The sequence below is a fragment of the Prunus avium genome, chromosome 2 (genome assembly GCF_965620075.1).
Source record: "Prunus avium chromosome 2, drPruAviu1.hap1.1, whole genome shotgun sequence".
NCBI lineage: Eukaryota > Viridiplantae > Streptophyta > Magnoliopsida > Rosales > Rosaceae > Prunus > Prunus avium.
The window spans coordinates 5,600,348-5,622,388 of record NC_142285.1 but is presented as its reverse complement, the minus strand read 5'-3'; the positions used below and the strand labels follow the sequence as shown (position 1 = coordinate 5,622,388).

The window sequence follows — 22,041 nt, the reverse complement described above, 5'->3', positions numbered from 1 at the left end:
TAAATATACGCGTATAGCCGGCCGGCTATACTATTTTAAAAACTGAATAAATAAAAAAAGAAGCGTACAGCTTCGCGGCTATACTATATATATAAAATATATTAAAAAAAGGACCCGCCTAGCGCCTAGCACCTAGCGATGAGGAGACCACGTGTCAAAAACAGTATAGCCAGGCGGCTACACTATTTAAAAAAATAAATAATAAAAAACGCGAGTATAGCCGATCGGCTATACTAGTTTATAATAGGGTTATTCGCAGCAATGGTCCCTCAACTGTACCCCAAGTTACACTTTGGTCACTCAACTCAAATATTAGTTGCAGATGTCACTCAATTAGGTGTTTTGTTGCACCGTTAGTCCTACCGTCAAGTATGTTACTTTTTCTGTTTAAAATGATGACGTGGGAAGCATCTCTTAGATTATTGATGGGCAAATATGACTTTTCAGTTAAGATTATTTGTAGCAATGATCCCTCAACTATACTCAGAGTTACATTTTGGTCACTCAATTAGGTGTTGTATTGCACCATTAGTCCCTACCGTTAGAGAGACTTGACGGTAGGACTAACGGTGCAACAAAACACCTAATTGAGTGACTTTTGCAACTAATTTTTGAGTTGAGTGACCAAAGTGTAACTTGGGGTATAGTTGAGGGACCATTGCTGCGAATAATCCTTTATAATAAATAAATAAAAAACCGAGTATGGCCGAGCGGCTATACTATTTTAAAAACTAAATAAATTAAAAAAGGCGAGTATAGCCTCTTTCGTATTTTCCAAACTATTATAGCCGCGCGGCTATACTCGGTAAATAATATAGCCGAGGGGCTATACGCTTTATTTATAAATACTAGGATTCTCTTTTTCTTTTAAATTTTTTTCCCTGATTTTCGTTTCTCGATAAGAGAAGTTTATAACATTATCCATTACTAGCCATTACCCGAGTCTCTATTGTCCCCTTTGAATTTTTAACTTTTCCAGAGTTATTACCCGTATAAAGAATTTAGCACTTTCATGTTTAATACTGTATTATACACATACGTACCTATTTTTCAATAATATATCCGTGCTTTGTATACATCTTAAAAACTTGGTAAAATTCACGTTTTTGAAAAGCCAAACATACAATACTCGTATTGAATATGTACGTACATATTTTTCATATTTAATACACGTATTTTTTACAAAATTTTCAATAATACGCAAAAAATTCACATATTATACAAATAATTCTCATATATTATAGTGGCTAAACTTTTAAGTTGTAATTTGCCAAAATTTTGCCGAATAAAACATGTACACATTTTACTTGTATAGCTGCATGGCTATACCAAATTAATATCTATAAAGTATAAACTAATGCAACTATGAGGGTCCTTTTTTCTTATTTTCTTAAGAAAGAAATAGTATAGCCGTGAGGCTATTCAAAATGAAACTTGGGTATCATTGCATTTTTTTATTTTTTATTTTATTTTATCCAAGGATATCATTGCAGTTAAAAACCCTTTCTTTTTATAAATATCAAAAGCGTGTGGAATGGAAAGGTGTCACAAAAATTAGAAAGGGAAATTAAGAGATTTGTAGTTCAAGTGGTTAAGAGTAGTTATCCATCGCCCGACTTCCTGCGTTCAAATCACCCTCCCCCAATATCTTTTGTATAAAAAAAAAATCCATAATAAGAAAAAAAAAAATGTAAAAATTCAAGATTCAACGGAGAAAACCTTTTAGTACTTTTTTTCATATGCTATTCCCTAATTGAAGGTATTTCTATGATACTACATAAATTTATGGTGAAGGCATCTTGCTTTACATTTGTTTACAGTTTCTGGGGTGAGCTTGGTCATCATCTTTATTAAAAGATCCCATTTAGCAAGAACATCTGTACATGTGTTGACTCAAAAGTCGTCACTGGCAGCCGACAGGTGGGTTCCAAGAATTAAAAAAAAACTTTTAATTATGCACTTGCATAATTCTGTTTGCCTTCTCTTCACTTTGGTCTCTCTGGATATAGAAACCATCAGCAACATGGCAATTGGAGAGGCCTTTCTCTCTGCGTTTCTTCAAGTTTTGTTTGATAGATTGGCTTCCAATGAATTTGTAGGCTTACTATGTGGCAGGAAATATGATGACCTGCTGGACAAGTTGAAGGTCACTCTGCTGACTGTTACTACTTTGCTTCATGATGCTGAGGACAAGCAGTTTCACAACCATGCAGTGCAGAAATGGCTGCACATGACCAAAGATGCTCTATATGATGCAGAGGACATGCTAGATGAGCTCGCTAGCGAAGCGTTGGCATGTAAGATAGCAGCTGAATCTCAGGCCCCCACAAATAAGGTATGGAATTGGAAACATATTTCCACCTCTCTCAGTCCATCTAGTAGAGGGATAGAATATAAATTGGTAAAGATAATTGAGAGGCTAGAATTGATTGCCAGATATAAAAATGTCTTGGGTTTGAAAGAGAATGTTGGAGGCAGGTTGTTTGGCTTTAGAAATAGATTACCAACAACTTCTTTGGTAGACGAATCGTGTGTTTATGGCAGGAGCTGTGATAAAGAGGAGATAATTCGAGTTCTGTTATGTGATGAACCAACTAGTAGTAAAATTGGTGTAGTTCCTATAGTTGGGATGAGTGGTATTGGTAAGACAACTCTTGCTCAACTAGTTTACAATGATGATAGAGTGGACGAGCATTTCGATTTGAGAATTTGGATGTTTGTATCTGATCATTTTGATGCAGTGAGGGTGACAAAAACAATTCTGGAGTCAGTGAGTTCAGAAAAAGTAGATCTTGATGACTTGAATCTACTTCAAGTTTGTTTGAAAGAGAAATTGGCTGGAAAGAGATTCTTGCTTGTTTTGGATGATGTTTGGAACAAGAGAAATAATGATTGGGATCTCTTGTGTATTCCATTGAAATCAGGTAAAAGTGGAAGCAAGATAATAGTAACAACACAGAATAGTGATGTTGCATCAAGCATGGGTACGGTTCAAGCTCACAATTTAAGAGGTTTGTCATTTGAAGATTGTTGGTTATTGTTCAGGAGTCAAGCATTTGAGAATAGAATCGTAGATGTTAATTTTGAGGCTATCGGTAAGGAGATTGTCAAAAGGTGTGATGGCTTGCCCTTGGCAGTGAAAAGATTTGGAATCCTATTGCATCCTAGAATGGAAGAAGATGAATGGAAAGACATATTGAGTAGGAAAATATGGGATCTACCAGATGATGAAAGTAACATCCTTCAAACTTTAAGATTAAGCTACAATCACCTTCCTGCACATCTGAAGCCGTGTTTCGCATATTGTTCCTTGTTCCCAATGGAATTTGAATTTGACACGGATTCAGTTGTTTTGTTATGGATGGCAGAAGGTTTTCTTGAGCAACCTAAAGGAAATAAAAAATTGGAAGCTGTTGGGTGTGAGTATTTTCAGGAGCTGGTATCCAGATCATTCTTTCAACAATCAATTCACGATACATCACGATTTATAATGCACAACCTCATGAAAGAGCTAGCTCAATTTGTTTATGGAGAATTTTGTTTCAGGTTGGAGGATAAGATGGCCAGTGAAGCGTTTGAGAAGGCTCGTCATTCTTCATATATTCGTCGTCAGCGTGAGGTAAATACAAGGTTTGAGTCCTTCAGCAGACTTGAGTACTTACGCACCTTCCTTTCATTTGATCCAACTGATGGAATTGGAGTCAGCTATTTGGCTAATAAAGTTCCTTGTGATCTGCTGCCAAGGTTACGATATCTACGAGTGTTGTCTTTCAATGCCTGTCGTATTACTGAATTGCCAGATACAATAGGAAATTTAAAACATCTACGTTATCTGGACCTTTCTCGCACTGCAATTGAAAGGTTGCCTGATTCAATAAGTTTGCTTTGCAATTTACAAACTTTGTTATTAGTGGAATGCCGCTCTCTCACTAAGTTGCCAGAAGAGATGGGGAACCTAACAAGCCTACGTCATCTTCATATTACTGGAAGCAGATTAAAAGAGATGCCACCGCGAATGTGTAGACTGAAGAATCTCCAGACCTTGTCTAAGTTTATGGTGTGCAGAGACAGTGGATGGGGAATTAGAGACTTGAGGGACATGCTGCAACTTAAGGGATCACTTCTCATTTCTGGACTACAGAATGTTGTGAATTTTGTAGATGCAATGGAGGCTAATATGAAGGGAAAGGAGGAACTTGATCACTTGGTATTCCAATGGAGCAACAGTTTCGATTATTCACTCACTGATACAGATGAGAGGGAAACTCCTAACATGCCACAACGACATAGCAACCTAGAAGATCTCAGCATCAGAGGTCAAAGTGTTGCAAGATTTCCAAGTTTTAAGGAAACCATGGATGCTTATACGCAAGAAGCCATTGAGTTAAGATTGAGACCAAGGATTTTGGATGATTCAAGAGATGAAAGAGTTGAAATGGTTGTCCTTGAGATGCTTCAACCTCATACAAATATAAAAGGAGTTACAATCAAAGATTATGGAGGCACAAGATTTCCTGGTTGGATTGAGTCTCCATTGTTCTCCAATATCATATTTTTAAAGCTTAGTGATTGTAAGAAGTGTATGCAAATACCAGCACTTGGACAACTACCTTCACTAAAAGACCTCATTGTTGAAGGAATGGAGGGGATAAAAAGTATAGGACCTGAGTTCTATGGCGACTGTAATTCTCCTATCCTTCCATTTCTGTCATTGGAGACTCTAAAGTTTGACAACATGATAAACTGGGAGGATTGGTCATCCTCTGGGGTTGAAGGCAGGGAAGACTTCTGTCGCCTGCAGAAGATTGAAATTCTTAACTGTCCAAAGCTAAGAAAGTTCTCACAACACTTTTCTGTCTTGAGGGAAATGAAAATTAAGTGCTGTGAAGAATTGATTGCCCTTCCAAACCTTTCAAGAGCTTACGACAGCTTAGAACAAGGCACAGAATTCCCTTACCTCTGCGAACTTTCTATATGGACATGTCCCAACTTGAAGGAGTTACCTAGCCTCTTTCTTTCTCTGCAAGTACTCGAGATAAATGAATGTCAAGAATTAGCAGAACTGCCCAAACTCCCTTCAATCCGGGAGTTGGAATTTGAAAAGTGCAACAAGGGGGTACTACAAAATATAGTTGGACTTACCTCAGTTACCCACTTGCATTTGAATCAAATTCCACAGATACCATCTCTACCTGAAGGGTTTCTGCAACACTTGACGGCTCTTGAAGAGTTGCAGATTGCACATTTCAGTGAGATTACCACTTTGTCTAATGAGATTGGATTTCCCAACCTGTTGCACCTCAAACGCTTGGAAATTTTAGGATGTCCATTCTTACATGAGCTGCCACAATGCTTGCACAAACTGTCATCTCTCAAGGAGTTTAAAGTCTCAGGATGTCCCTCGCTTGTGTCTTTTCCTGGAACAGGCTTGCCATCCATGCTTAGAGGCCTTGAGATCAAGGATTGTGAGGCATTACAATTCCTACCTGAGTGGAAGATGCAAAACAGTAACAAGTTGCTGTTTCCACTTGAGTATCTGGTAATTGAAGATTGTTCTTCTCTGAAGTCTTTACCAAGAGGGGAGCTTCCTAGTACACTTAAACAACTTGAAATAAAAGACTGCATAAATTTGGAGTGCCTTCCCAAGGATATGATTCACAACAACACTTGTCTTGAAATTCTAAAGATTTCTGGGTGTCATTCTGTTACCTCCTTTCCGAAAGGTACTTTCGGTCTCCCTGCAGTAACATCTGCAATGGTCATGAACCTTAAACAGCTGATCATCAACAACTGCGCCCACTTCCGGTTGTTACCTGATGGCCTACACAACCTTGTGCATCTCCATCACTTGGAAGTTACTGAGTGTCCACTTCTCCAGTCTATCGCGGAATTTGGCCTGCCAAACTCCATGCTGCAATCAATTAAAATTTCTGGTTGTGGAAGCCTCAAGTCCCTACCAAATCGTATGCACAGCCTCACATCCCTTCAAGAACTATGCATAGAGAGTTGCTCTAATCTTGTGTCATTTCCAGAGGGTGGATTACCAACCAATCTATTGTCGCTGTCAATCTTGGACTGCGAGAATTTCAAGCCTTCATTTGAGTGGGGGCTGCACAGACTCACTTGTCTCAACAGCCTTGCCTTTGGTGGTTGTCAAGGGCTGGTGTCCTTTCCAGAGGATTGGTTGTTGCCTACCAGTTTATCATCTCTTCAACTTCATCGACTGCCAAATCTTGAATTCCTTCCCAGAAGACTCAATAATCTCACCTCTCTTGATAATCTCGAGATATCAGAATGTGACAGAATTCAAACTTTTTCCGAAGAGGAGCAACCCAAGATGCTTCAAAATTTTGAAATTTTGGGATATCCTCTGACCAGCGGTTTTGTGTAAAATTTTGGGATGTCCAAAACTGAGATTCTGTATGTAGAAATGATCAGCTAATGCAAGAGATTCATTCACTGATTTGTCTCGAACATTAGGTTAAGCTTGCAGTAGCCTAATTGAGATTGAAGGTTAACAACAAACCGAAAGAGAGATCAAGATCAGTTGAGGGTTGATAATAACGATTACTTATTTGTTCTGCTTTTTTATAATCACGTTTAACATGAAAGAATGAAATCCTTCAAAAGGCAGTTCTTAGATTGGGCCGTGTAATGACTTGGTACTTGAATTCTGATATGCACTGTAAATTTCATTACGGACAAAGGATCAACCATCGACATTGAAGAAGAAAAAGGAAATTAATTGGATATCAAATAAGTCATCTTCAAAACAACACCGTTTCCCATTTCACAGGTAAACCACAATTCCTAGAGGTAATGGCAAACATCTCTCTCTCCAGAAAGAATCATTGTGCTAATTAAGGCCAACCTCAACATCTCTATTGAGCAGAAGATGTTTGTGCTTCTTTTGTCATAAGAAGCGCCAGAGTTTTCATTTCTTTAGACAGAAGAACTATCCGCGCCGTTGCTTCTACCAAGTAACAATAAAACCAAAAAGAGCATAGGGGAATTAAAATGATTTTTGCTTGCTCAACCAAAGCCATCTCAATGAGTCAATTCTAGGCCGAAGTACATAACAATAACAAAATTGAACAGACGACGATTTTCGGTACTCCAATTTTGTAGCTTCCACTGTCTGCCCAGGGTTAGCCTTGAGATTTGATGGACTTACTATGGACGCTTTACACCCAGTCACTCCAGATAACTCTTTGCAATTTTCTTCTGTTTGCTCGACAAAGCCATCTCAATGAGTCACTTCTATGCTAAAGTACAAACAAAGCTACAAGGCAAAGGTGAGGATTTACATGCAAACAAGCTGTCCTGAAATGAGGGGGAGAGAAGAAGAGGGAAGGGGGGGCCTAGATAAGTGAAGTCGGATAGAAAATGGTCTACTGAGGTGCTTGCCCGTGCGGTGGCGGACCTGGTGGAGGTTGAGGCATACCAGACTGACCCCTAGTCTGCAATAAGCAAAGACAAGGACACAAAAGCTACAGCTGAGTAATGTTGAAATTTATGAAAAATCTCTACCATAGATCTTTAATAGTCTGCAGTGAATAGAGGTACATATAATTCTGTCTCACCTGGTAGGGATTATACCCCGGATGCATTGGAATTTGCCCAGGTTGACCCCGATTAAAGGTGCCACCCTGAGGATACATTTGGCCTCCACTTGCATTAGATGGGCCCTGCATGTTTGGCATACCATTTGCAAAACCTCCAACAGGTGCAGATGCTCCACTTGTAGGTAGGGATCCTGAGTGCATTGGGTTCATGCCCATGTAATGACCTTGTGGCAATGGATGAACCATCTGGTTCATTGTACCTTGCATTCCCTAAAGAACCAAACTAATGTTAATTACCATTATAAGATTTGCAAATGAAAGTTTCTTTTATTAGTTTTAGTTATTGCTATTAGTTAAATTTTAAATTAATAACACCAGAATTTTCCTTTTCATTAGTTATGTTATGGAGGGTCTGCCTTAAGAGTTTCAATTTGTCACTTAAGAAAGCTAAGAGAGATGTCATATTGATTTTAAAAAATTCTAAATATATCACCCGACACTAATTCCACCCAAAATTCTATTAAAAATTGTCATATGGCATGCACATCCTCATCATCCAAGAATATTTCAGTACTTTTACACATGAAAACATAAAAAACATTCAGAAAAGAACAAAAGAAAACGAAACCCATTCCTTCCCCAAACCATCCCCAACATCCATAGCCACCTGACTCCCCCACCCACACCAACCTCATATGCTCATCCTCCAAGGATATTTCAGTAATATTACAAATAAAAACATTATTAAAAACAAAAACAAAAAAACTCAGAAAAGAAAACCCACTCCCTTCCCCTAACCATCCCCGACATCCGCAGCCATCTCTGTCCCCCACCCACACCAACCCCCTTTCCCTGCACCCACCCCTTCCCAACCTAGACATCACATATGGAATGGACATGAGAACAATGCCTGCCAAAACCAGCCTTGGTGTGCACAATTGGGTCTTAGGGTGAGAACTAAGGGAGGGTTTGGTTGAAAGGATTGTGCAGCAGAGGGTGCAGAGCAGAGGGTAAGATATTGTGCTGATGATGGCCATTGTTTTGGAGAAAATAACTAATTGCATTAGTACTAGGTCAACCTCAAGTCTGGCTTTTGGGGGTGGTTGGATGGATGGTTGGCGAGGTGGGGGGGGGGGAGGGAGAGGGAGGTGGGATGTCGGAGAAGGGAATTGGGGTTTGTTTTTTAAATTATTATTCTGAAAGTTTTTATGTTTTTAAGGTTTGTAAATTTTTTTTAAATTTTCATTAGTAAAATTACTAAAACACCATACAGCACGAGGCATGTGCACAGTAAATGACAATTTTTAACAGAATTTTGGATGGAGTCAGTGTCAAGTGACATATTTAGAAATTTAGAAATTTTAAAAAATTGATATAGACATCTCTACATATATTATATATTTTTAAAGGTGACAAATTGAAACACGTGTATATATTCAAGGGACATAATTTAAAATTTTCCCATTTCTTAATTGAATCTTTGGCAATAAACATGGAGGGAAGGCTGACTTTTGAATTGTAAGCAAGCCAAACGGATTATGAAGCAACCTTCCCTAGTTCTTACTTCAAATAAGAATCTCTAACTTATAAAGCAATCTCCCATGGTGGATCCAACTTATACAATGAGAACAACAGGTGAATAAAGTAATTAAATAATTCTGTGAGAAGAAAAAACATACCATTTGCATTGAATGTGAGGTAGGAACTGATGAAGGCATAGGCAAGGATCCAGGCACTGATGATGGCATCCCGAGTGGGGGCATTTGGGGTGGCGGGCGATGTAAATGAGGATGGGGCAGCAACGGTAAATGGGATGGAGGCTGTAGATGTGGCATATTTGGAGGCGGCATAGGCATAGGGGGCATTTGCTGTGGGTGAGCTTGGTGTTGTTGATGTTGCTGTTGTGGGATCTGTTGAGGATTTTGCTGATATTGTTGCTGCTGATTAGCAGCAAGAAGAGAGGGGTGTGGACCAGGAGGGAGAGGAGGAGCCCCTAAAGGCATCGAAAGTGCATGAGGTTGCTGTTGGTCTCCCTGAGTTGATGCATCAAGAGATAACGGCATAGCAACTCCAACACCTGGAATTGTTCCTTCATTTCGAGTCAATCCAGGAGGAAATGGTCCTGGAGTTGGTGGTCCTTCAGCTACTGGAAAGTTACCAGTCATGCGACCACCAAAAGCAGGGTTCTGCTCACCAAAACCTGCGAGAAATAAAAGTAGCATTGATGCTTTGCTCAAGTTGGGCCACATCCACCTCAATTTAAACTACAAATTCTTATGCAAGGTGTCGGTGGGTGGGTTTTTGAGTGTGTGCACGTACATATATCACCCCTAGTATGAAGCACTTAGAGCAGAATACATCCAAATTTCCGATATACATCCAAGTATGCTTGCATATTAATTATTTATGAAATCACAAAAATACCCGTAAAGGGGAACATTTACCATGCTTGCTGCTGCACAGGTGAAACTGGGTATACTTTAAAAATAACATTCTATTTGATAAGATAACGAACTATATAGTTTTCACATTTTGATTTTGGGTTAGGCAAAGTACAACCTTGATTCTGACCAATGTTAAATTTATCACGACCGGTGTCTCCCGGCCTATTTCTGCACCAAAACTTCGTAGTGTGATCGTTGCTACCACTGCAGAAGAACATACAAGTGAATGAAGCCATTGCTAATCTTGTTGAAAGCGTACTAATATTATTCAATATAACAAATCCAAAACATCAAGATGCCTATGCTTACAGGTAGGAAGTCCAATTTGGACATGCAACTTGCCAAAAGTATATAGGTTTAGGTGGCCCTTTTGTTGGTCCATACCCCAACATTAGACATTTCTAGCCGAAGTCCAATCATTACAAAGAATTTGGACTTGGGTAAATGTAGACAATACAAAACTCAAAGCTGAACCAATAAGAGCCAATCCAAGAATTGTGTGTGAGAATCCAGGGCACAAAGAATTTCCATATACCACAAACATCCCTCCTCTGACAAACCACAAGGTTTCCAAATACATTACTCCCCTTGATCTAAATTCTACAATGGTTGCACGTCAATTACGATACTATAAGGAAACAAACTTAAATTTTGTCGTGTTCTGCTCCTCTTTCGAATAAAAGTTTACATTTATAAATTCTTTTACAACAGCATCCCATAGCTGATGCCCAGCAAAGTAATTAAGGACAAACTCTAGCCAACAACCTCTTTAGTAATTCAATAAGCTTCAACTCTTCAGCTGGTTTCCTTTATGATTAGTTCCCTTAAAATTCATTAAACAAAAATAATAATAATTTCATCGGAGCATCTCGGGTCTACTACTATATCATAAGACATAGTGCTCTGTCGAAAATTGCATGCCTTAATCAGATGGCTAAAGAAGATCATAGCTTTCAAAATTTTTTTTTTTTTTTTTGGTCAGAAAGCTTTCAAAATAAGTTTGCAAAATTAGGCCACCATAGAAGATCATTTTATAAGTATAAAACTCTTCTTAAAGTGAATTGTTTAGAGAGCATTCCACCAGTTGTTGGTGACTTTCACATGTACAACAAAACTGTTCAAAACGGGGTAGGTCTTAATAATGAAAGGGATAATACACTATGAAGAGCAGTAATACATACCTGCAGAGAAGATAACCAATAGGATGCCATGCAAGATCCCACACACTGTTATCATGTGCATTAGGAATTTCAACCTGGGGAGTATCATGCCTGTGCATCAAAATAAATTTAATTTCAGATACAAGAGCTATCAAAACTTCCAAACAAACAGGACTAACAATACTGAAAACTTGCTATGAGCATCAGTCATTTTTCTCCAGTCATCCAAAAGGCAATGGAGAATGCAATACAGTTTTGCAATCAGCATATTGGTAATTAGATTCAAATGGTTGCACCATCATTTTATGAGGGTTTCCTTACTTTGTACAAAGTTCATTTCCTTCTTGAAAATACATACATATTGCACCAAAGACAAGGCAAAAGTAATAGGTTCATGCATATTCGCTTGTGTATTAAGAATTAAATCAGGCAAGAAACTGAAAAAAGCTTTCTTCTCCTCTTTTTTTCCCCATTTCTGATGGGTAAACTGTAAAGAATGAAAGACATGAGTGTAAACTATTCTATAACGCTGACCCAAAAAAGAATAAACCCATAGAAGGGTACTAGATTTAAGGAATAGAATTTACCCAACAAGCCAATGGTAAATGGATCCATCAAAACTCCCACTGACAAAATATTCTTCATGAAATGGATGCCAAGCCAGAGCTAATAAAAATTTCAAAGAATGGTAACCATAAGCATTATAATCATACAAAACCTTAACAAATATAATGAGTGCGATAACTTTGGCCTACCAATGGCTAGGCATGAGCATAATAAAGACAGGAGGAAGTTTTGCAGACAGAAATTTTCTACTATACTAATAATACAACTGGGGCTTTGGAATAGAAGTTTTGCAGACACATTGAACATGGCACCTACTAATGATAAGAAAAGATAAAGTAGGCTTAGGTGATATGAGAGGAAACTTCACTAACCAGTCACGTCCTTTCGATGGCCACGAAAAGATTCAAGTTCCTTCATAGCCCTTATGTCATAAACCTGAGAGCATGTGGTGCAACAATATCATCAGCCATGGGAGGAAAATTATAAATTTCCGAGGAAAAAAAATCCCATATCAACTCATGTGATAGTTGAGGAGCAAAAAATTGGGCCACCAACCTTAATGATTTGATCCTTTGAAGCCGTTAGCACCCAGTTACCATTTTGGTTCCATTTAACAGAGAGCACCATATTTTTGTGGCCATGACTGCAAAAACATGCATAACATCCATAAAGATTTTCAACTAATAAAACTAACTTATAGGTTTAACTGCCATATTTCTCTACTTACAATGAACAGAGTTCTCGCCCTGACTTAGCATCCCAAAGTTTGACAAGATTGTCTTTCCCACCTAAGTACAAACCAATTATATGAAATAAATAGTCAAAAAATAACTTTCAAAAAGATATTAATATAAACTCAGAAGAGAATTGTTGCAAACACCTGAAACTAGTAGAGATTTTGTAGGGTGCCAGTCAACACTCTTCACATCCCAACCATGGCCTGCCTGAGTTCAAACCACATAGAGAAATTCTAAGGTTACTCCATGCACTTCTTAAGCATGCAAACCCCAAGAGCACGATGTCAAAATCTATTAAAGAAGAACGCTTAATGCAATTATGAAACTAAAATAACCTGTTCATAGATTTTATGCTTTGAACTCAATAAAGTACACTACTAAGAGACCTAAAAGTATCTCTAAAACTGAGAACACAACACGCTTGTATATCCAAATGGTGTTAATCAAAGCAGTCCCTAACCTAACCCTTAATTCACAAACTTGTGATTTTCAACCAGCCATAGTATATGTTTAACTTGGTGATATAAAATATCTCACGTCCTACACAACCCAGGTTAAATAAATAACTTTTCAAGAAAACTAAACATAAATAAACAGGCAAAGTCTCAACTAACACCAGTCTAATGGGATGTCATAATTTGTAATGCAGATCATAAGGAATCCGCACAAACAACGTAACACTTCAAAATAAAGTGTAGTTTCTAGCACAACATTCCAATCCACTGCCAAAAATAGATCAATTCTGGAATACACCAAGGGCTACCAATTATGGAAAAGCTGCAGAAGGTGTGTTAGATATTAAATCTCACCTCCTCTCAAGGATACTGAGGGATCCGCTTCTTCATCACTAAATAAATAAAGATGAACTCACATAGAAAGTGGATGTTCATGTGTTCAGAACTTTTGGATGAAGGAAAAAAAGGCAGGTATTGGATATTTTTTATAGTCAGATAACATATCAATAAATCAGTACAGTATGGGATTGAGCTACCGAATTAGGGTCAACAAGCTCATTCCATATCTGTTGTGTGGTCAAAGCACTTTACCAGTCAATGTGCGCTCTTCTTGACAACGTGCAAAATCCCAAACTTTAACAGTAGTATCATCAGAACAGGAACAGAACTTCAAGTCAGTCTTACAGAAGCTGTAAAAAAAGGGCCAGTTAACACATGCCTCAAGCAGAATGAAGAAAAATACACATATGTAAGCACTTACCTTAAATCACGAACAGATTCTTTATGAGCAGATTTATTGGCCTTCACATTATTCATGTTGTTCTGCCAATACCTAAAAAGTACACCCATATGCAAGAACACATTAGGTTAATTATGATTTTTTTTTTTTTTTAAACTTCTTAACAATTGAAATTATCTGTAATTCTAATTACTTTATTGAGCCCCCATCATCGCCAGAGACCATCCAATTGTCATTATGACTCCATACCATAGACCTGATTGCTTGATCATGCGCCTACAAATTGAATTAACGAAAATATCAAAGGCTCTCATTCTGACATCCATCATAACTGTAATTTAGAAAAAAATTAATATGTAATATTATTAACCTGAAGAATCATTTCAAAGTTAAATGATTGTCCATTCCAAAGAGTGAATTCCCCACTTTGAGAGCCGGTAATAAGACGTCTCCCTGTAGGAGTCCACTTTGAAAAAAGAGGGGGTGTCAGCCAAATTTAGAATGATAGCTCAACTAAAAACAATAAAGTAACGTCAGAAAATCCTATTATCACCCAAACAAGTTCAACATCATAACCCAATACTATATGAGAACACTTAAAATAACGTTTTGCCCGGCTCATGGCCCAATAAAACAGTTGGGCCTAATTCATGTATATAGGAAAAATAACTGTATGAATAGTTTACCCACTACCCCTTTGAATATTCCTTTCATTGTAATGGTAGAGTATAGTGTGATGGAATACATTTGAACCCTAGAAAATGGCAAGTGATATTACTATATTAGCAATTTTCTACGCAACCAAGACAGTAGCATGTATAATTGTCCAACACGTAAAAACTCGGAAACCAGTACAAAGCCTTTCAAACCAACTGGGGTCTACATGTCATTGATTTCAAATGCCAATCCAACAGCTAAACAATAAGATTAATTCTTGCTCAAAAGTGGTTGGGACATAGCCCAGCTGGTAGCCACACACCTCCCTACAAATAGGAGATTCCCAAATACCACACTTTCCGAAATAAAATAATAATAATAATAATAATAATAATAACGACCTGTTCATAAGTCACACAACAATATAACTTCAAACTCCAAAAAAGAAACATCAATATGCTCAATGCATAATGGTTGGAAAAACATAAATAAATAAACACACATATAGAGAGAGGATTTAAATGTACTTCTGGCCAGAAAATGTAACTTACCAAGACCCGATTAATCGAACAACGATTTTTGTTTAAGGACGTATGTACAAACTTTGCAGCAAAACTAGTGGATGGATTATCTGAATAGGCAACTGTCGGCAACATCTACACCAAAAGGGCAAACTATTCAAGTAAAATGAACACTTGCACCAGGTTCAGACCAAAATTAGACTACCATCATGCTTCCAGTAAACCATATTTTATGCACAAAGAAAATATAATATAAATAATAAAGGACCACTCACATCAATTGCTGCTGCTGGTGTAGGTTGCAATACTGTCCTATCCCTTGCATCACGCTGCCACATTCGAATCTGGAAAACAATGATATGTAATTTTAAGATATTCAATCACCAATATAAATTTGCAAGACTAAGAGACAATGGCAACCAGAATCTTTCAGGGCTCTCTACATATAAAAATGAAACAGATATATCCAAAGGACACACGTGTACTGATTTTTTGTGAGGTTGACATCCATTTTAGATTTTTTTTTTTTTTTTTTTAGTTTTACTGTGATGTTTGCTGTTCCGCTCTGTACTTTGTAGGGTTCTGCTGAGGTTGTTCTGTGGTTGGGTCATTACTATAAGTTCTGTGATACTGTTTGCTGCCCTGACTTTGTAGGCTCTCTAAGGAAACCCTGTTTAGGCATTTAGTTTGGTTGGTTTCTAACAAATTTCTTTAATATAATTTTTTTTAGTTTTCTAAGAAAAAAGGGTGCACATGTGGGTCCATGTTGACAGCATATTATTCATATCATTTGAAAAAGGACAGGATATACAATTTGAACGCTGCAAAACAAGGAAATTCCTGACATACTATACTTAAACATAGTATCATAACTTCTGAAGTTCTGACAAACATACGAGATCAGGACAGATTAGAACATTATACAACATGTCTAATCTACAGCACTAGAATACCGAAAGAGACAGCATGAACACCACATGTGAGATGGTAGTCAACCCAGAACCAACATGTACGAATAGAGACATGAAATGCAATTAGGTTAGTGATGCCAACATCTAAAGAACATAAAACAAATTTGGTTGTTTTTCCCCAGTGTTGTGTTCTGTGCAGAAAAGGAACGCAACGAGTGCTTCATTGCCAGTTGGATTATTTTAAGGTTAAGGTTGTTAAGGAAGCCCAATCTGTGCTGGTTTATTCCAGCTTCAAGTGATACCGTATTTTCTGAGAGGCTTAAGTTCTTAAGTGGGAGGAATAGCAGTGTGGTTCTAGGAATATGTGCTATGATGGTAAGCTCCCAAAATAATATCAATGGAATGGAATAGGAGAGCTTTTTATGATGTGAGGGAGGAGATGGATTATTTGCGGGAGGAGAGCTTTTTTCCAGATTGGAGAGCAGCTCATTCTTAGATCTTGTTATGCTTTCACTGATGTTTTTTTGTTGGTTTGAAGTTATTGAGTGTGGTTATATTGACATCTAAATCATGGAAGACCCTGTCCCTATTATGTAAATTTCCATTTTATTAGTTAAATCTTGTTTTTTTATAAACAGGATTTTAAGAGGAAAAAAAATAGAGTCAGTATAAACTTATTCAACCATAACCAAGAGCACCAAGAGCAACCCCAGAAATTAATTAGCTACAAATAAATAAATCATGGTCATCTTAAAACCTTTCCTTAAGCGGAAAAAAGACGTGTATTGTAGGATTTCAGCAAAATGTAAAGATACACTGGGCCAGATAACATAAAATGTTAAGATTCGAGGATGATTACTTGCTGAAATGATAATTGCAGGAAGGTTATAAGAAAGAAAAACCAAAATATAATGCAAACAATTCAACTTCACCTGCATATATCGCACCACAGTGCTAGTGTAATCAACTGCTCTCCTCTGGGTAAGCTTTCTCATCCTTTTTGCAGCAAAACCGTCAGGATGAGCTGCAACAGACATGCCATTTGTCATCCATTAAGAAAGAAACGGGAAAATCATTATCTACACTAAACTTCTAACAAAATTCTTCTGCCACTTTCCAACCATCGTTTACACCTTCAACCTCACTGGCACGCCCTTGTAAATTGCCAATTTAAAAACTTCAGGATCCAAAACCAGGTCCAGGGGTCTAATTTACAACTCATTTCTTGAAAACCGTGCACTTTAATGATGTAAATTTCAAAGTTGAAAACCCCAGTCAATAAAAGAAGTAAAATGCAACCAAAATCTTTTCTAGGATTTCCTAACATACTTGACTCCACGAGGTAAAACACTTCCATACACTTGAAATTATTTTCTTTTCTTTTCCTTTCCGTTTTCCTAGAAACCAAACAGAACAAAACCAAAATAAGAAAGCCAAGAGGCATAATTTGGAACAAACCATCGTAAGGAGGAAGAGGAGGAGCGGGGCCAGATGGGTGGTGATACTCTGGGGCCATATTAGTCGAAGAGGCCGACGGCTGACGCATCATTGGCGCCGGAGGCGGGGGGCCCCTGTGAAATTCTCCACCTTGCTGCTGATGCTGCTGATGCTGATGCTGCTGTTGGTGGTGTTGCTGTTGAGGATCAGGGTACATCATTGTCGCCCCAAATCGAAGAACTGACCCTAACCCTAATCCTAAAAGATAGAGAAATGCAAATAATGAGTAAATGCATAGTGACAACAAAACCTGAGAGTCAAAGTTTTCGACAACTGGGAAAAACCAGAAGCCAAAACAAGATAATTCAAGATAAGCAATTATCGATGTCTCTTAAATTAAATGCCTTTTTTCAATTCCAAATTTACAATTAACAATCAAACGGAAGAACTAGTTCAACCAAAAATGCACCATCCCCTAAATTTAAAAGAAAGAAAAAAAGAAAAAAAAAACCAAGTCCTCGTGACGACATCAGTGTACCATAGCAAGCTGAGAAATGGAGAAATATGTACCTTTCTTATGCTGAATAAACCTCCTTTGACTGAAGCGGGTTTATGAAAAATGCTAGTGGTTTGGTTCTTGCAGACGGAAGAGTGAAGATGAAAACATCCAAGAGAGTTCAAATTTGAAGTAACAAACTGAGAAATTTGAGCATGCTGAATAAAAAAGTTTAAGCCAAAAGAGAGCTTGGGTCTCTCTGTTGAAGCGGGTTAGGGATTTCGAACAAAAAAATAAGCGGGTTAGGGCAATCGGAAACCTGACGTTTTACTTGGGTCCCTTGTCTTCAAGCAGGTCATGTTCACTCAAAATGGGCCGAGATTTGCACTTAAATCTAAGCCGTTGTTTCCATCCAATGATGGAAATTACAACTCCGCAACTGCTACTAGAAATTTAATATGAGATTTGCACATCAAATTAGAGGCGTGTACAATTCGGTTTGGTTCAATTCAGTTTTCATTCAAAATTAAAATTGGCACTCGTATTGTTCATTCAATTCGGCTCAGTTCAGTTCATATAAAAATTCATTAACTAAATCAGACCAACTCAAACTAATTTAGATCCAATTCGGTTTCGATTTTTTCGGTTTAGACTAACTCTAAGGCCAATTGATAATTTTTTTTATCTTGATCTACGATTATTATGAATATTTTTTTTATTTTCATTATTTATGAAGGAAAATAATCAATTGGCCTTTGAGTTGGTTCAAATCGGAAAAATTAAAACCAAATTAAATTTAAACTGGTTCGGGTTGGTTCAATTTAGTTAATGAATTTTTATAAGAATTGAACTGAACTGGATTAGATGAATAATACAGGTACTAATTTTGATTTTAGATGAAAACCGAACCAAATCGGATCGTGCCCACCCTTAATTTGATGTGCAAAACTCATATTAGATTTCTAGTAGCAGTTGCATAATTGTAATTTCCACCATTGGATGGAAACAAGGGATTTAAGTGCAAATATCAGCCCATTTTGAGAGAACATGACCCGCTTGAAGACAAGGACCCAAGTAAAACATCAAGTTTCCGATTGCCCTAACTCGCTTATGTTTTTGATTCAAAACCTGCTTCAACACAGAGACCTAAGCTCTTTTTGGCTCAAACTTTTTTATTTAGCATGCTCAAATTTCTCAGTTTGTTGCTTCAAATTTGACGAAAATTCTACAGTGGCGTGTGGTGTATCCATGCGCCCCTATTATGAACCATTAGATGAGTAAGTGGGGATGTGGGTTAAATCCACACCGTTGAATGGTGGTAACCAGTTAAAATAGTTGTTGTAGGTAAAAGAGAACAAACACAAAATTAAACAAAAAATGAAAAATAGAATGATACAAAGAAGGGCAAAGAAGATCTTGAACTGTTGAGGCAATCCCACCGACTCTCTCGGTCATCTCTCCCTCTCTTCCCCTACTACTTAGAGGAGATGCGTACTGAGGGGATATTTTCTGTTCTTGAGGCTGATCATATTGGCATCTTGAGGTCTGCATTAATTTCTGCTTAGTTGCTTCCTGGGCTTAGCCCCCATTTTTACAACAAAAAAAACTTGTTGAAGCCAACGATTGCTCTATCGTCAAAGTCACTGTGAGTACAAAACATTCCATTCTGTTGTTGGGGTTAATGGGTTTTTGTTTTGCTGAAAAGAAAACCATTGTAATTTGAATTTTTTCACAGACAAGAAACACAATATGATTAATGTCAATATCTTTCTCTTCTTTCATGTTGGGCATATTGTTGATGTTGAAAAGTTTGTGACTCATTCAAAAAACATTAGGTAGAATTTCTTAATTGTAATGATATAATGATATCTTAAATTGAGTTCATCTTCAACTCATGCAATTACCAAATCGTAAGGGGGTTTTTGCAATTTGTGTACATACTTGGCATGCAATTGGGAAGCCTTTTTATGAATTAGAATGCAATTACCAATTGATTAGTCTGTTATTACAATTACTTGTAATGCAAATGCCACGATATTTGTAGCCTTGCATTTTGGTAATGGAAATGCAAGAGGTACTTCAATATGTCATTTTGAATCCAATTACCAATTGGTTAGTCCGATTTTGCAATTAATGTATCCATATTGCCATGTTATTGGTAGCCTCTTCAATTTTGAGAACATATGTGATTTGTCAATGCAATTGACAAACAGTTACTTCTAATTGCACTGTCGTCTTGCAATTGAAAAACATAGCAGTCTCTTTGCATTCTTGTCGCGCAATTGCCATTATATGTGCGCAATTATGAAACGTAGAATCTCTCATTAATGACTAATCCTTCATAATTTAATTGTATGTTTATACTTCTACTAAATGCAATTGATGTGTATCCATTTATTTTCATATTAATTATACCATGTAAGACATGTTGCCTATTTTCAAGAAATGGATGTAGAAGCAAGAACAAAGAGTGGAATTCAAGGCCAAAACTTAATACCTAACAGTGAAGGTTATTTTGCGGAGGCTGAGTCACTTGAAGAAACTGAAAATGTCCCATCTTTACAGTTTTTGGACGGCAGAATAGAAGAAATTACTGAGATTAGCAGACACTTTGAGTATGATAGGTTAAACTTCCCAAATATGAGCATTGCTGATTTAGAGGGGAGGGAGTTTGCAAATTTTGAGGAAGCAGAAAGATTTTATTGGAACTATGCTCTTGCAATTAGTTTTAGCATAAGAAGAAGTCATTTGAGACGTAGCGAGGGTGGGGTTGTGATGGGAAGACAATGGGCGTGCTCAAAAGAAGGGAGTAGATCAAAGAAATGGACGAATAAAGAGGATATGGTTCGTACACCAAGGAAAGAGACTAGAAAGTATTGTCACATTGCATTTGCTGTGAAGTATTGTCCTAAACGGGATGCTTATATTGTGAATAAATTTGTAATGGAGCACAGCCACTGACTTGGTAACTCACATGAGGTGCCTTTTCTTAGTTCCCACTGGTGTGTTATGCAATCCAACATAGCATATTCTATTTCTAAGAGAAAAGCCTATATTAAAACCAGTCAAACATACGACTATATGGTTAACCAAGTAGGTGGATACATGAAAGTGGGGTTCACCAGTAAGGATTTATATAACATGATGGATTTCGAGAGTGGTATTGGATGGTGATGCACAAGCAGCAATAAGCTACATGAATGCCAAGGCAATAGCAGACTCGGAATTTGTTTGCATGTTTATTGTAGATGAGGAGAATAGATTGACAAATTTGTTTTGGAGAGACTCTCAATCTCTACACAATTATTGTTGCTTTGGGGATGTGTTGATATTTGATAGCACGTACAAGACCAATGTATATGACAAGCCGTTAGTGGTGTTTGTTGGTGTAAACAACCATAATGCGACTACTGTTTTTGGTTGTGCATTTTTTGTTGATGAGACTGCTGATACATATCGTTGGGTACTCAGAACTTTTTTGACTTCTGTGAAGGACAAGAAGCTTATATCTATTATCACGAACGGGGATGAGGTAATGCGCGCAGGGATTGATGAAGTTTTTCCCGATGCACATCATCGTTTATGTTCATGGCACATCATGAGGAATGTGAACTCCAATGTGAATAACCCAGAAATTGTAAGGGAGTTTAGCTATTGTGTGCATGGTGGTTTGACACCAGTGGCGTTCGAACAACATTGGCAACATATGATAGATACATATGATCTAAAAGGCGATTGAATTGAGATGATGTACCGTAAACGGAAACGATGGGCCCGCTCCTCCTTTTCCTCCTTACGATGGTTTGTACCAAATTATGCCTTTTGGCTTTCTTATTTTGGTTTTGTTCTGTTTGGTTTCTAGGAAAATGGAAAGGAAAAGAAAATAAAAGAATTTCAAGTGTATGGAAGTGTTTTACCTAGTGAAGTCAAGTATGTTAGGAAATCCTAGAAAAGATTTTGGTTGCATTTTACTTCTTTAATTGACTGGGGTTTTCAACTTTGAAATTTACATTTTTAAAGTACACGGTTTTGAAGAAATGAGTTGTAAATTAGACCCCTAGACCTGGTTTTGGATCCTGAAGTTTTTAAATTGGCAATTTACAAGGGCGTGCCAGTGAGGCTGAAAGTGTAAACGAAGGTTGGAAAGTGGCAGTAGAATTTTGTTAGAAGTTTAGTGTAGATAATGATTTTTCCGTTTCTTTCTTAATGGATGACAAATGTCATGTCTGTTGTAGCCAATGTTTTCAAAGGTGAGGCGTTTTTAGTAGCGCTATACGAGGCGTAAGCCTTGAAGCATTGAGGCGTAAGCCTTTTGAACATTAATTTTATTTTAATAAGAAAAATTTATGAAT

The 22,041-nt window shown here is 37.4% G+C and overlaps 1 protein-coding gene and 2 pseudogenes across 3 annotated transcripts; 2 read left to right on the top strand and 1 right to left on the bottom strand.

The window, feature by feature from the left end:
* The first annotated feature begins 1,760 nt into the window (after positions 1-1,760).
* LOC110770357 (putative disease resistance RPP13-like protein 1 pseudogene) lies at positions 1,761-6,658 on the top strand (annotated as a pseudogene). 2 transcript variants are annotated; one of them, XR_015833585.1, is made up of 2 exons: positions 1,761-1,920; positions 2,100-6,658. The product of XR_015833585.1 is annotated as a putative disease resistance RPP13-like protein 1 pseudogene, transcript variant X2 (transcript). The 2 variants fall into 2 exon arrangements; XR_015833584.1 differs by lacking the exon at positions 1,761-1,920 and having other exon boundaries at positions 1,942-6,658.
* A 64-nt stretch (positions 6,659-6,722) lies between these two features.
* On the bottom strand, positions 6,723-18,039 carry FY (Transducin/WD40 repeat-like superfamily protein). Its single transcript, XM_021974482.2, has 19 exons — positions 17,764-18,039; positions 17,215-17,451; positions 16,689-16,780; positions 15,121-15,189; positions 14,876-14,980; positions 14,038-14,133; positions 13,861-13,943; positions 13,689-13,760; positions 13,520-13,617; positions 12,617-12,676; positions 12,464-12,524; positions 12,292-12,379; positions 12,108-12,171; positions 11,757-11,835; positions 11,191-11,280; positions 10,125-10,213; positions 9,245-9,765; positions 7,584-7,835; positions 6,723-7,460 (listed from the first exon to the last, which is right to left on the bottom strand). The coding sequence occupies exons 2-19, from the start codon at positions 17,411-17,413 to the stop codon at positions 7,392-7,394; spliced, it is 2,187 nt and encodes a 728-aa protein (XP_021830174.2). The 5' UTR covers positions 17,414-17,451; positions 17,764-18,039; the 3' UTR covers positions 6,723-7,391.
* A 2,095-nt stretch (positions 18,040-20,134) lies between these two features.
* Positions 20,135-21,428, top strand: LOC110770355 (protein FAR1-RELATED SEQUENCE 5-like; annotated as a pseudogene).
* Positions 21,429-22,041: the final 613 nt, after the last annotated feature.

What these genes read in the sequence shown, in the direction of transcription:
- FY (XM_021974482.2), bottom strand. Translation starts at nt 17,413, where the DNA reads ATGATGTACCCTGATCCTCAACAGCAACACCACCAACAGCAGCATCAG. An exon ending in ATTTACCATTGGCTTGTTGG is followed by an intron (nt 11,281 to 11,756) that starts GTAAATTCTATT and finishes TTTGATGCACAG; the next exon opens with GCATGATACTCCCCAGGTTG. An exon ending in ATTGGTTATCTTCTCTGCAG is followed by an intron (nt 10,214 to 11,190) that starts GTATGTATTACT and finishes GTTCTTCTGCAG; the next exon opens with TGGTAGCAACGATCACACTA.